The sequence below is a fragment of the Bombina bombina genome, chromosome 5, assembly GCF_027579735.1.
Source record: "Bombina bombina isolate aBomBom1 chromosome 5, aBomBom1.pri, whole genome shotgun sequence".
Classification (NCBI taxonomy): Eukaryota; Metazoa; Chordata; class Amphibia; order Anura; family Bombinatoridae; genus Bombina; species Bombina bombina.
Window position 1 is genome coordinate 409,081,314 of NC_069503.1, and position 16,005 is coordinate 409,097,318.

The following is a 16,005-nucleotide window of genomic DNA, read 5'->3' on the forward strand; positions in this document are numbered from 1 at the left end:
GTCATACCTCAAGCAGCAAAGACTGCAAACTGTTCCCCCAACTGAAGTTAATGCTCTCAACAGTCCTGTGTGGAACAGCCATGGATTTTAGTTACGGTTGCTAAAATCATTTTCCTCATACAAACAGAATTCTTCATCTCTTTTCTGTTTCTGAGTAAATAGTACGTACCAGCACTATTTGAAAATAACAAACTCTTGATTGAATAATGAAAAACTACAGTTAAACACTAAAAAACTCTAAGCCATCTCCGTGGAGATGTTGCCTGTACAACGGCAAAGAGAATGACTGGGGTAGGCGGAGCCTAGGAGGGATCATGTGACCGGCTTTGCTGGGCTCTTTGCCATTTCCTGTTGGGGAGGGGAATGTCCCCACAAGTAAGGATGACGCCGTGGACCGGACACACCTATGTTGGAGAAATATAGGCGATTGTAAGATGCAGAAAGCAGCGTAATGTGATTTATATTGGCTGCAGGATTTAATTTTTAAAGTGCGCTCACTGATAACTTACGATAATTCCACCAGGGCAGCCTCTGCGAGGGTTGGACAGAAAAACCATGTATGAAAAAATTAGATCGGGCCCATATTCTCCCCAGAGTGGAGAGCTTTAAATCATTAGATGCTTAGGGCTCAATTCTCTAAAGCTCTCTGGTCTGGTGAGATTCTATAAGAGGCCTTGTCTGTAGTATGGCCCCTCAGGGATTCTTTAGAAGGCAAATTGTACCTTGGGAACTGTATCTCATTAAGGGGAGTACAGCAATATGCTTATGTTAAGAAAATATGCTTACTTTACAATATAATGCTCAGTAAAATAAGATAATTTCTTTCAACTGTTTGGTCCTAAACCTTTGACTTTGAGACACTTAATACAATTGCAAAATAGCAGATGGAACAAATGCAACAAGGATATTAGAGGGATTAATGTTCAGAACAAAAAATCAGACTCAAAGTCTTCATAGTGCAAAAAAGGATTGCACAACATTAACTATAACATAAAAGGGTGGTTGAGCAAAGTTTCCACCATAAAGCTGTTCAAGGGTTTCAATAGTTTAAAAAAAAAAAAAAAAAAAAAAAAAAAAAAAAAAAAAGTTAGCACATGTAATTTTAAGACAATTGACCCCGCAATTCTGTGTGTTTAACCCCCACAAAGGGGTTAAATGCACAATGGAAGTACTGCTCTGGACCCGCAAAGGACTGTTGGTCGCAAGCGGAAACAACCGCTGATCCAATCAACAGCACTAGTTACACATCTGAATTGTGCTCTGCAGAGCACTGCTGGTCCCAAGAGGTACTTCAATTGTGTGTTTAACCCCTATGCAGGGGTTAAACACACAGTAGTGCAGGGTCGATGGTCATAAAATGACATGCTGCAACAAGCATGTAATTTATTTTATATTTATGCCCCTTTAAATACACATTACTGTTTCTTAGCTATCCAAGCTGCATTGTGGCATAAGGGAGAGATCTTTTAAGACTATTAGTTATTGTGGTAGTCCTACCAGAATAAAGCTCAGAATAAAAATGTACATTTCTACACTGGAGACATACTTTAACTGGGCACCAGTCATCTTAGCAGGTTCTTCCATTTGAAATAGAAAAAGCTTCAGGATACATACTACCAAGATATTGCACAGTGGCACATATAGTTGCAGGACTTACTGAACAGAACCTGTACACTTTACTACCTTGTCTCTAGTGTTTCAAGCACTCCTAGTAGTGCAGAATGGAATATGAGAGTTACCTTTATGGATGTAAGTCAGGAGTGGCTATTTCTGCCCATTTCCCCGTAAATAGGGGAGTATTCATCTACATTTTATGTAGTGTACATGTTCAAACAATTCATGATTACATATTTAGCATCAGTTCACCTTCCCACAACACATTGATATTCTATACATATTTTGTTCAATAAAAATTACAAATTGAAAAATAGAAGATATAATTATTTACAATAAGGAATAGAAAAATGAGTATATAGTTTATCCAACTTAATTACTATTAATAATAATAAAACTGCCAATGTTATGACTTTAAAGGGACCCAAATTTTTTATTTTGTGATTCAGATAGAGCATGCAATTTTAAGCAACTTTCTAATTTACTCCTATTATCAATTTTTCTTCGTTATCTTGCTATTTTTATTTGAAAAAGAAGGCATCTAAGCTTTTTTTTTTTTTTTCAGAACTCTGGACAGCACTTTTTTTTTATTGGTGGATGAATTTATCCACCAATCAGCAAGGACAACCAAGGTTGTTCACCAAAAATGGGCCGGCATCTAAACTTACATTCTTGCATTTCAAATAAAGATACAAAGAGAATGAAGACAATTTGATAATAGGAGTAAATTAGAAAGTTGCTTCAAATTTCATGCTCTATCTGAATCACGAAAGAAAAAATTTGCGTTCAGTGTCCCTTTAGGATTCTGCTACACACATGCTAACATGGTTATATTAAGTTTTATATATCCTGATTCACGGGCCATTTCACTTTCATAAGTGAGTGCTCTATCGTCTGTTCCATTAAATAAAACAATTCATTTATCCAACATACAGATTTATAATTAAAAAATAAACAGTTTTCACTAAAAATACAATTTCTCTCTTTTTATTGATTTGTTACTTAAAAAAGGTATACCACAATATTTCAGAATAAAAAAAATGTTTAGGTCCTGAACATCGTTTTCACAACATACCAAAATATCCACTTTACTCTTCAAGCGATCCCTCTCAATGCAGACCTCTCGATAGGCAATGAATGCTTTGTTCAGCTGTTCTCTGCTTGACCACACTTCATTGACTGGTTTACATTTTACCATGTTTAATTCTTCAGGATTTGTTTCACAAAGCTACAGATTTAAGAAGTTACAACAAAGAAAAAGTAGATTTTTTTAATGCAAAACATATTCAAATAATTATAACTGCTAGAGTTAGAGAGTGCTAATAAATGAAACTTAAAGGAGCTTGTCAGGCTCAAACTACTAAGCAGCATGAAAATATCTAATTACATTTCATTTCAACGGAGTGCATATGCTGATACAATGGATATAAAAAATGTATCAGCAAAAACAGAGTAACAGCCACACTAAAAAGGCTTCAGAGAGAAGGGCTGATACAATAAATTTTTTTTATTGAAACAGTTTAAAAATCAGGTACGTGGCAGGCAAACATCCTGACTAGTTTCGTGCTCTCAGGAGCACTTAATCATAGGATACGTTTGCGTGTACAAACCCCCTATTTAAAGGGACAGCAAAAGACAATCAATTAAATTAAAAAAACAGAATTTATGTTTACCTGATAAATTACTTTCTCCAACGGTGTGTCCGGTCCACGGCGTCATCCTTACTTGTGGGATATTCTCCTCCCCAACAGGAAATGGCAAAGAGCCCAGCAAAGCTGGTCACATGATCCCTCCTAGGCTCCGCCTACCCCAGTCATTCGACCGACGTTAAGGAGGAATATTAGCATAGGAGAAACCATATGGTACCGTGGTGACTGTAGTTAAAGAAAATAAATTATCAGACCTGATTAAAAAAACCAGGGCGGGCCGTGGACCGGACACACCGTTGGAGAAAGTAATTTATCAGGTAAACATAAATTCTGTTTTCTCCAACATAGGTGTGTCCGGTCCACGGCGTCATCCTTACTTGTGGGAACCAATACCAAAGCTTTAGGACACGGATGAAGGGAGGGAGCAAATCAGGTCACCTAAATGGAAGGCACCACGGCTTGCAAAACCTTTCTCCCAAAAATAGCCTCAGAAGAAGCAAAAGTATCAAACTTGTAAAATTTGGTAAAAGTGTGCAGTGAAGACCAAGTCGCTGCCCTACATATCTGATCAACAGAAGCCTCGTTCTTGAAGGCCCATGTGGAAGCCACAGCCCTAGTGGAATGAGCTGTGATTCTTTCGGGAGGCTGCCGTCCGGCAGTCTCGTAAGCCAATCTGATGATGCTTTTAATCCAAAAAGAGAGAGAGGTAGAAGTTGCTTTTTGACCTCTCCTTTTACCAGAATAAACAACAAACAAGGAAGATGTTTGTCTAAAATCCTTTGTAGCATCTAAATAGAATTTTAGAGCGCGAACAACATCCAAATTGTGCAACAAACGTTCCTTCTTTGAAACTGGTTTCGGACACAGAGAAGGTACGATAATCTCCTGGTTAATGTTTTTGTTAGAAACAACTTTTGGAAGAAAACCAGGTTTAGTACGTAAAACCACCTTATCTGCATGGAACACCAGATAAGGAGGAGAACACTGCAGAGCAGATAATTCTGAAACTCTTCTAGCAGAAGAGATTGCAACTAAAAACAAAACTTTCCAAGATAATATCTTAATATCAACGGAATGTAAGGGTTCAAACGGAACCCCCTGAAGAACTGAAAGAACTAAATTGAGACTCCAAGGAGGAGTCAAAGGTTTGTAAACAGGCTTAATTCTAACCAGAGCCTGAACAAAGGCTTGAACATCTGGCACAGCTGCCAGCTTTTTGTGAAGTAACACAGACAAGGCAGAAATCTGTCCCTTCAGGGAACTTGCAGATAATCCTTTTTCCAATCCTTCTTGAAGGAAGGATAGAATCTTAGGAATCTTAACCTTGTCCCAAGGGAATCCTTTAGATTCACACCAACAGATATATTTTTTCCAAATTTTGTGGTAAATCTTTCTAGTTACAGGCTTTCTGGCCTGAACAAGAGTATCGATAACAGAATCTGAGAACCCTCGCTTCGATAAGATCAAGCGTTCAATCTCCAAGCAGTCAGCTGGAGTGAAACCAGGTTCGGATGTTCGAACGGACCCTGAACAAGAAGGTCTCGTCTCAAAGGTAGCTTCCAAGGTGGAGCCGATGACATATTCACCAGATCTGCATACCAAGTCCTGCGTGGCCACGCAGGAGCTATCAAGATCACCGACGCCCTCTCCTGATTGATCCTGGCTACCAGCCTGGGGATGAGAGGGAACGGCGGGAACACATAAGCTAGTTTGAAGGTCCAAGGTGCTACTAGTGCATCCACTAGAGCCGCCTTGGGATCCCTGGATCTGGACCCGTAGCAAGGAACTTTGAAGTTCTGACGAGAGGCCATCAGATCCATGTCTGGAATGCCCCACAGCTGAGTGACTTGGGCAAAGATTTCCGGATGGAGCTCCCACTCCCCCGGATGCAATGTCTGACGACTCAGAAAATCCGCTTCCCAATTTTCCACTCCTGGGATGTGGATAGCGGACAGGTGGCAGGAGTGAGACTCCGCCCACAGAATGATTTTGGTCACTTCTTCCATCGCTAGGGAACTCCTTGTTCCCCCCTGATGGTTGATGTACGCAACAGTTGTCATGTTGTCTGATTGAAACCGTATGAACTTGGCCCTCGCTAGCTGAGGCCAAGCCTTGAGAGCATTGAATATCGCTCTCAGTTCCAGAATATTTATCGGTAGAAGAGATTCTTCCCGAGACCAAAGACCCTGAGCTTTCAGGGATCCCCAGACCGCGCCCCAGCCCATCAGACTGGCGTCGGTCGTGACAATGACCCACTCTGGTCTGCGGAATGTCATCCCTTGTGACAGGTTGTCCAGGGACAGCCACCAACGGAGTGAGTCTCTGGTCCTCTGATTTACTTGTATCTTCGGAGACAAGTCTGTATAATCCCCATTCCACTGACTGAGCATGCACAGTTGTAATGGTCTTAGATGAATGCGCGCAAAAGGAACTATGTCCATAGCCGCTACCATCAACCCGATCACTTCCATGCACTGAGCTATGGAAGGAAGAGGAACGGAATGAAGTATCCGACAAGAGTCTAGAAGCTTTGTTTTTCTGGCCTCTGTCAGAAATATCCTCATTTCTAAGGAGTCTATTATTGTTCCCAAGAAGGGAACCCTTGTTGACGGAGATAGAGAACTCTTTTCCACGTTCACTTTCCATCCGTGAGATCTGAGAAAGGCCAGGACGATGTCCGTGTGAGCCTTTGCTTGAGGAAGGGACGACGCTTGAATCAGAATGTCGTCCAAGTAAGGTACTACAGCAATGCCCCTTGGCCTTAGCACAGCTAGAAGGGACCCTAGTACCTTTGTGAAAATCCTTGGAGCAGTGGCTAATCCGAAAGGAAGCGCCACGAACTGGTAATGCTTGTCCAGGAATGCGAACCTTAGGAACCGATGATGTTCCTTGTGGATAGGAATATGTAGATACGCATCCTTTAAATCCACCGTGGTCATGAATTGACCTTCCTGGATGGAAGGAAGAATAGTTCGAATGGTTTCCATCTTGAACGATGGAACCTTGAGAAACTTGTTTAAGATCTTGAGATCTAAGATTGGTCTGAACGTTCCCTCTTTTTTGGGAACTATGAACAGATTGGAGTAGAACCCCATCCCTTGTTCTCTTAATGGAACAGGATGAATCACTCCCATTTTTAACAGGTCTTCTACACAATGTAAGAATGCCTGTCTCTTTATGTGGTCTGAAGACAACTGAGACCTGTGGAACCTCCCCCTTGGGGGAAGTCCCTTGAATTCCAGAAGATAACCTTGGGAGACTATTTCTAGCGCCCAAGGATCCAGAACATCTCTTGCCCAAGCCTGAGCGAAGAGAGAGAGTCTGCCCCCCACCAGATCCGGTCCCGGATCGGGGGCCAACATTTCATGCAGTCTTGGTAGCAGTGGCCGGTTTCTTGGCCTGCTTTCCCTTGTTCCAGCCTTGCATTGGTCTCCAAGCTGGCTTGGCTTGAGAAGTATTACCCTCTTGCTTAGAGGACGTAGCACCTCGGGCTGGTCCGTTTCTACGAAAGGGACGAAAATTAGGTTTATTTTTTGCCTTGAAAGGCCGATCCTGAGGAAGGGCGTGGCCCTTACCCCCAGTGATATCAGAGATAATCTCTTTCAAGTCAGGGCCAAACAGCGTTTTCCCCTTGAAAGGAATGTTAAGTAGCTTGTTCTTGGAAGACGCATCAGCCGACCAAGATTTCAACCAAAGCGCTCTGCGCGCCACAATAGCAAACCCAGAATTCTTAGCCGCTAACCTAGCCAATTGCAAAGTGGCGTCTAGGGTGAAAGAATTAGCCAATTTGAGAGCATTGATTCTGTCCATAATCTCCTCATAAGGAGGAGAATCACTATCGACCGCCTTTATCAGCTCATCGAACCAGAAACATGCGGCTGTAGCGACAGGGACAATGCATGCAATTGGTTGTAGAAGGTAACCCTGCTGAACAAACATCTTTTTAAGCAAACCTTCTAATTTTTTATCCATAGGATCTTTGAAAGCACAACTATCCTCTATGGGTATAGTGGTGCGTTTGTTTAAAGTGGAAACCGCTCCCTCGACCTTGGGGACTGTCTGCCATAAGTCCTTTCTGGGGTCGACCAAAGGAAACAATTTTTTAAATATGGGGAGGGACGAAAGGAATACCGGGCCTTTCCCATTCTTTATTAACAATGTCCGCCACCCGCTTGGGTATAGGAAAAGCTTCTGGGAGCCCCGGCACCTCTAGGAACTTGTCCATTTTACATAGCTTCTCTGGGATGACCAACTTGTCACAATCATCCAGAGTGGATAATACCTCCTTAAGCAGAATGCGGAGATGTTCCAACTTAAATTTAAATGCAATCACATCAGGTTCAGCCTGTTGAGAAATGTTCCCTGAATCAGTAATTTCTCCCTCAGACAAAACCTCCCTGGCCCCATCAGACAGGGTTAGGGGCCCTTCAGAGATATTAGTATCAGCGTTGCCATGCTCTTCAGTATCTAAAACAGAGCAGCCGCGCTTACGCTGACAAGTGTTCATTTGGGCTAAAATGTTTTTGACAGAATTATCCATTACAGCCGTTAATTGTTGCATAGTAAGGAGTATTGGCGCGCTAGATGTACTAGGGGCCTCCTGAGTGGGCAAGACTCGTGTAGACGAAGGAGGGAATGATGCAGTACCATGCTTACTCCCCTCACTTGAGGAATCATCTTGGGCATCATTGTCATTATCACATAAATCACATTTATTTAAATGAATAGGAATTCTGGCTTCCCCACATTCAGAACACAGTCTATCTGGTAGTTCAGACATGTTAAACAGGCATAAACTTGATAACAAAGTACAAAAACGTTTTAAAATAAAACCGTTACTGTCACTTTAAATTTTAAACTGAACACACTTTATTACTGCAATTGCGAAAAAACATGAAGGAATTGTACAAAATTCACCAAATTTTCACCACAGTGTCTTAAAGCCTTAAAAGTATTGCACACCAAATTTGGAAGCTTTAACCCTTAAAATAACGGAACCGGAGCCGTTTTAAACTTTAACCCCTTTACAGTCCCTGGTATCTGCTTTGCTGAGACCCAACCAAGCCCAAAGGGGAATACGATACCAAATGACGCCTTCAGAAAGTCTTTTCTAAGTATCAGAGCTCCTCACACATGCGACCGCATGCCATGCCTCTCAAAAACAAGTGCGCCACACCGGCGCGAAAATGAGGCTCTGCTTATGCTTTGGGAAAGCCCCTAAGGAATAAGGTGTCTAATACAGTGCCTGCCGATATACTTATATCAAAATACCCAGATAAAATGATTCCTCAAGGCTAAATATGTGTTAATAATGAATCGATTTAGCCCAGAAAAGTCTACAGTCTTAATAAGCCCTTGTGAAGCCCTTATTTATGATCGTAAAAAACATGGCTTACCGGATCCCATAGGGAAAATGACAGCTTCCAGCATTACATCGTCTTGTTAGAATGTGTCATACCTCAAGCAGCAAGAGACTGCATACTGTTCCCCCAACTGAAGTTAATAGCTCTCAACAGTCCTGTGTGGAACAGCCATGGATTTTAGTTACGGTTGCTAAAATCATTTTCCTCATACAAACAGAAATCTTCATCTCTTTTCTGTTTCTGAGTAAATAGTACATACCAGCACTATTTCAAAATAACAAACTCTTGATTGAATAATAAAAACTACAGTTAAACACTAAAAAACTCTAAGCCATCTCCGTGGAGATGTTGCCTGTACAACGGCAAAGAGAATGACTGGGGTAGGCGGAGCCTAGGAGGGATCATGTGACCAGCTTTGCTGGGCTCTTTGCCATTTCCTGTTGGGGAGGAGAATATCCCACAAGTAAGGATGACGCCGTGGACCGGACACACCTATGTTGGAGAAACAAAAGTACAACAGTACATTAAAATGAATAAATGGTACATATAAATCATTTACATAAAAACAGAGGAGAGAGAAACACTTAATAAAACAGGTAGAATTAATTGATGTGCAGCTATTGCTAACTTATCCATGTCAATCTAAAATAAATTAAATATATTTTTATTTTTTATCTTTTATTCTTTGTTATTTTTGAGCAACTAAATCATTGAAACCTTATGAAGGAGGTGATAACGCTATGAAACTAGGTATATTCAAGGAATATTAAAAATAACCTCATCACTATTCACAATCCCTGCTCATAGATAAAAATATATCATATATCAAAAACCAAATGGTCAATGTTACAGATATAAGGAGCACAACACATTAAGATGTTATATAAAGCAATTATAACCTCATTCAATAAAATAGCTCAAGCCCCACTCGGTTCAAGCCTGAGGGTGATAGTGTTTTTAATCTGTATATCCAATACAGTTCCGGTTTCAAAAACAGCTTAAAGTGCCAGTAAACCTAAAAAATAATGTTATATAATTCTGCATATAGTGCAGAATTATATAAGATTATATTAGTGCTAGTTTTTTATTACATAATATATCCGGTGATTTTTTATTACAAAAGAGGGTTTTCCATTACATTCAATGCAGCTCGCTCCCACTGTCAGACAGAGCAGGAGCGAGCTGCATTGAATGTAATGGCGAGGTCGGGCCGGGCTGTGACTAAACAGCTGGCCCGATGCGCTCTGAGGGAAAACCAGACCCGCTCAGTAGAGCACAGAGGGCGGGTCTGGAAAACGCTCTTTTGTAATAAAAAATCACCGAAAATATTATGTAATAAAAAACTAGCACTAATATAAATGTTATATAATTCTGCACTATGTGTAGAATTATATAACATTATTTTTTATGTTTACTGGCCCTTTAAGTCTATCACCCCCTCTAACCGGGTGAAAAACTGTCAATAACACGTGCCTCCATATTAAATACATTACTCGTATGTATTAGATTAAAATGTTGAGCAATAGCAGATTCTTTAACCTAATCCTTAGTATCCCTCACATGCTCTCTTATCCTAGATCTCGATTCTCTAGTTGTTTGACCTGTATACAGTAGGGAACAAATCTTGCACTCCAGGAGATAAACCAGATATGTGGTCCAACCGTTTGCATAAAATTTACTAGTAAATTCTTCTCCTGTGACAGTGCTTTTAAAACCACTACCAATATGAAGTACCCAGAGGCAGAACTTTTTTTCACTTTCTGCGATGAGATTTTTTTAGTGAAAAACTTTCTGCAGGTCATTTTTAGATTAAATTCAATTTTAAATTAGGCAGTTACAGTAAAGCACCAGTTTGATTGTAATGTGTTAGTTAACTGGAGAATAAAGTAATATTTAAAGTTTTATAATAAAGTGCAGTAGTTGAAAATTGCATTGCAAATTAGCTGCAGACATACTCTAAAAAAGGTGCATTGCTTATACTAACATTTTACATTAAGAAAAAAACAGCTTTGCAGACTGTGAAAGCCTAGGGGACGGGCTTAAAACGATCTCTGAGAGCCAGTCAATAAATGCACTGCCACTTTGCAGCGCTACTGCATATTTGACTGTTCACTTCAAACAGCACGTTGCTCTAGAGGAACTGTGATAAGGAAAACTTAAACAGTGCAGCCAGAGAACAGCTCTGTTTGAAGAGAACAGCCTAATGTGAAGCAGCTCTGAAAAGTTAAATCGCTAATTAACAGTTCCTGCATGTGTCCTGTTCTTTCTGCAGACATGCTGCATTTTCTGCGATGACATCTCAGATCACTGTATGTTCTGCCTTGGGGATGAAGTACACTGCAGGTAATACAAGGACCAATTCCACATCTAAAAGTGCCTTTTTTCCTGATCCAATTACTCTTGTCCACCCTCTCTGTACATACCAGACTAGGAGATAATCTTGTGGATAACGTGGATGGTCTTTTCGGGACAAATTTGCATTTATCAGTGGACTTAAAACAGAATCATCTTTTAACATATTCATGTTCTTTCTCAAGATAGCACAAATTTAAAAAAAACTGATTAGACTATTCAGTAGAAAAGACTATACTTTCTTGTGTTGTCTCCTTTCTTTCACATCCCTGGATAAGGTCTGTTTGTGTCATATTCCTTACTTCTTCAAGGATACCAGTGAGGTCTCTCTTATTGTAACCGCTAACAGTTAGACGTTCTATAAGTGCTTCTGCTTGTTTATCAAAAAGATCGCTGGAATTTGTGTTCCTGCGAAGTTGCATAAATTGGCCCTTGGGAATAGACCGTACCAAATGCGGTGGATGACATGACCGCGCATGCAGTATGGTATTCCCCGCCGTCGGTTTACGAAAGGTATTGCTGATAACGACACCTTTATCCACATCCCCTTGTAAGACCAAATCGAGATAGTTTACTGATATGGTCTGTATTTCACCAGTAAATTTTAGCTTTAAGTCATTACAATTTAGATATTTAAGAAAACTCTGAAAATCAAAAGGTTCCTTAACAACAAAAATAAGGTTGTCTATAAATCGCATATAGAACACAATCCGATCCTTAAAGGGATTCTGTACTGTATACAAACATAAATCCTCCCACCATCCTACATACAAATTTGCAAACGAGGAGGCAAACTTTGCCCCCATCGCCGTTCCACAAAACTGTATGTAGAATTCTTTATTGAACATACAAAAGTTGTGTTTTAACAGAAACTCGATCATCTCACACAGAAACATTTTATTTTCTTCAGTGTATCTAGTATGTGTGTCAATAAAGTAAGTCATAGCCTGAATTCCAGAAAGGTGGGGTATACTAGAATACAATGCAACCGCATCAACAACTATCCATTTAAACTCCGGTTGCCACCTAAAATTATTCAACAACTGCAACAAATTGGTGGAATCCCTTAAATAGATTTTTAGACCCCTCACCAAGGGTTGCAGGATTGAATCAATCCACTCTGAAGTGGGTTCAAACAGTGACCCAATCCCAGAAATGATGGGACGTCCAGGAGGTCTGGTTACACTCTTATGTGTTTTTGGTAAATAGTGAAATATGGGAATCCGAGGATTCCTAGGTACCAATGAATCAACCTGTTCCTTGGTGAGAAGGCCCAGAGCAATTGTTTGCAATATTATCTTCAAAATTGAAGTTAGAATTTGGTTCTTTACTGAAATGGCAGCTTGTGGATATAAAGGTTGAGCTCCTGACGAATTATGCCACACCTTTTTTCACCTTAAAGGGACAGTCTAGTATAAATTAAACTTTCATTATTCAGATAGGACTTTTAATCAACTTTCCAATTTACTTTTATCATCAAATTTGCTTTTTTCTCTTGGTATTCTTAGTTTAAACTAAACCTAGGTAGGCTCATATGCTAATTTCTAAGCCTTTGAGGGCTGCCTCTTATCACATGCTTTTTAAATCTCTTTTCAAACACAAAGAGACAGAAAGTACAAGTGGGCCATATAGATAACACTGTGTTCAGGCACAGGGGGTTATTTAAGATTTAGCACAAAACAATGCTAAATTTAAGACAATAGATAATAAATAGTCACAGTCATGCGATCAGGGGGCTGGAAGAAGGTTCCTAGATACAAGGTAATCACAGAGGTAAAAAGTGTATTAATATAACCGTGTTAGTTATGCAAAACTGGGGAATGGGTAATAAAGGGATTATCTATCTTTTTAAACAATAACAATTCTATGGTAGACTGTCCCTTTAAATAATCTTTTGTAACCAACAATACTGAAAGGGATATGAAACCTACTTTTTTCCTTTCATAATTCAGATAGAGCGTGTCATTTTAAGCAACTTTCTAATTAACTTATATTATCATTTTTCCTTCATTCTCGTGGTATCTTTTATTGAAAAACAGGGACGAATGCTAAGTAGCCTGCCCATTTCTGGAGCACTATATGGCAGCAGTTTTGCAAGAATGTTATCCATTTGCAAGAACACTGGATGGCAGCTCTATTTCCTGCCATGTAGTGCTCCAGATACCTACCTAGGCATCTCTTCAACGCATTATGGGAACTAAGCAAATTTGATGATAGAAGTAAATTGGAAACTTTTTTTTAAATGCTATGCTCTGTCTTACACACAAAATATTTTTTTTTGGGTTTCATATCCTTTTAAGTGAAAAAGTAATGTATATCTTCTTATGAAAATTAAATATTTAAATAATATATAAAGAAAATAACTAATTGTGTAGTTCATTAACAAATCTAGACAGGCCATCAGGCTTGTTTTTCCCACAGAAAACCTCTGAATTACATTGTTTCCAATGAAGCACAGGATTCTGGGTAAGATATGCAAATGAGGTTCACAATGACACACTTTTACTTCAAGTCTGCTTTTACACAGACTCCATTTATGCCAAAGCATCGCTGTTCACACAGCTTATAAGCTTAGCTAGGGTTAGTGCAGTGATTCAGAACGATCCCAGGACAGCCTGTTTCGTGGTGTTTGCCACTCATCTGCTGGGAGAAGGTTTGAAACATTGTTGGGTGAAGTGAAATTGATTTCTAGGCAAAATACAACATTTAAAATTAGGGGGAGGCAAAAAGTGTGTTTGAAATCCTCCACTACGCACAAAATATAAAGAAAATAATCCATTGTGTAGTTCATTAACAAATCTAGACAGGCCAGAAAACTTGTGTTGTCCCAAAGAAAACCTCAGACAAACACCACGAAACCGGCTGTCCTGGGATGGTTCTGAATCACTGCACTAACTCTAGCTAAGCTTATAAGCTGTGTGACCAGCGATACTTTGGAGCAAAGGGAGTCTGCGTAAAAGCAGACTTGAAGTAAAAAAGTGTGTCATTGTGAACCTAATTTGCATATCTTACCCATAATCATTTGCTGCATTGGAAACAAATGTAATTCAGGGGTTTTCTGTGGGAAAAATATAATTTATGTAAGAACTTACCTGATAAATTAATTTCTTTCATACTGGCAAGAGTCCATGAGCTAGTGACGTATGGGATATACAATCCTACCAGGAGGGGCAAAGTTTACCAAAACTCAAAATGCCTATAAATACACCCCTCACTACACCCACAATTCAGTTTAACGAATAGCCAAGTAGTGGGGTGATAGAAAAAGGAGTAAAAAGCATACAAAAAAGAGGAACTGGAAATATAATTGTGCTTTTATACAAAAAATCATAACCGCCAGAAAAAGGGTGGGTCTCATGGACTCTTGCCAATATGAAAGAAATTAATTTATCAGGTAAGTTCTTACATAAATTATGTTTTCTTTCATGTAATTGTCAAGAGTCCATGAGCTAGTAACGTATGGGATAGAAATACCCAAGATGTGAAAGTCCACAGAAGAGTCACAAGAAAGGGAGGGATAAAATAAAAACAGCCATGTTCCGCTGAAAAATTTAAATCTACAAATAAAATACGTTCTTCTCATAAATTTAAAGAAAAAAACAGAAAACATAAGCAGAAGAATCAAACTGAAACAGCTGCCTGAAGAACTTTTTTTACCAACAACTGCTTCAGAAGTAGCAAATACATAAAAATGGTAAAATGTAGAAAATGTATGCAAAGAACACCAAGTTGCTGCTTTGCAAATCTGATCAACTGTAGCTTAATTCTTAAAAGCCCAAGAAGTAAAGACTGATATAGTAAAATGAACTGTGACCCTCTGAGGCGGGGACTGTCCCGCATCTAAATAAGCCTGATGAATCAAAAGCTTTAACCAAGATGCCAAAGAAATGGCAGAAGCTTTCTGACCTTTTCTAGAACCAGAGAAGACAACAAATAGACTAGAAGTCTTCCTGAAATCAACATAATATTTAAAAGCTCTAACAACATCCAAAGAATGAAAAGATCTTTCAAGAGTGTTCTTGGGATTAGGACACAAGGAAGGAACAACAATTTTCCTACTAACATTGTAAGAATTCACAACCTTAGGAAGAAATTTAAATTAAGTCTGCAAAAAAATCAGAAAAGGAGACTCACAAGACAGCAGACAATTCAGAAACTCTTCTAGATGAAGAGATAGCCAAAAGAAACAACACTTTCCAAGAAAGTAGTTTAATGTCCAAAGAATGCATAGGCTCAAAAGGAGGAGCCTGCAAAGTCTTCAAAACCAAATTAAGACTCCAAGGAGGAGAGATCGATTTATTAACAGGCTTGATACGAACCAAAGCCTGAACAAAACTGTGAATATCAGGAAGCTTAGCAATCTTTCAATGAAATAAAACAGAAAGAGCAGAGATTTGTCTCTTCAAAGTACTTGCAGACAAACCTTTATCCAAACCATCCTGAAGAAACTGTAAAATTCTAGGAATTCTAAAAGAATGCCAGGTGAATTTATGAGAACACCATGAAATATAGGTCTTCCAAACTTGATAATAAATCTTCCTTGAAACAGACTTACGAGCCTGTAGCATAGTAATAATCATTGAGTCAGAGAAACCTCTATGACTAAGCACTAAGCGTTCAATTTCCATACCTTCAAATTTAACGATTTGAGATCCTGATGGAAAAATGATTAGAATGAAGGTTTCGACAAGCTGAAACCAATTTCATTCGTCTCTTGTCTGTTAAAGACAGAGTCATGGACACTGAATCTATCTGGAAACCTAAAAAGGTGACCCTTGTCTGAGGAATCAAAAAAACTCTTTGGTAAATTGATCCCCCAATTAAGTCTTTGAAGAAACAACACTAGTTGATTCGTGTGAGATTCGGCTAAATGTAAAGACTGAGCAAGTACCAAAATATTGTCCAAATAAGGAAACACTGCAATACCCTGTTCTCTGATTACAGATAGAAGGGCACGGAGGAACCTTCAATCTTGAAAGTTGGAACTCTTACAAAACAATTCAAAAACTTCAGATCCAGAACTGGCC

General features: G+C 39.3%; 1 protein-coding gene across 2 annotated transcripts in view; it reads right to left on the reverse strand.

Moving 5' to 3' along the window:
- AZI2 (5-azacytidine induced 2) overlaps positions 1–16,005 on the reverse strand; it is a 192,636-nt gene that overhangs the window by 96,035 nt on the left and 80,596 nt on the right. Inside the window, exon 3 of one of the 2 annotated variants that reach the window (XM_053714246.1) lies at positions 2,690–2,842. The exons of the other annotated variant lie outside the window; for it this stretch is intronic. Within the exon in view, the coding sequence (XP_053570221.1) occupies positions 2,690–2,842 (153 nt within the window). The remainder of the gene's footprint in view (positions 1–2,689; positions 2,843–16,005) is intronic. 2 annotated transcript variants of the gene reach the window in all.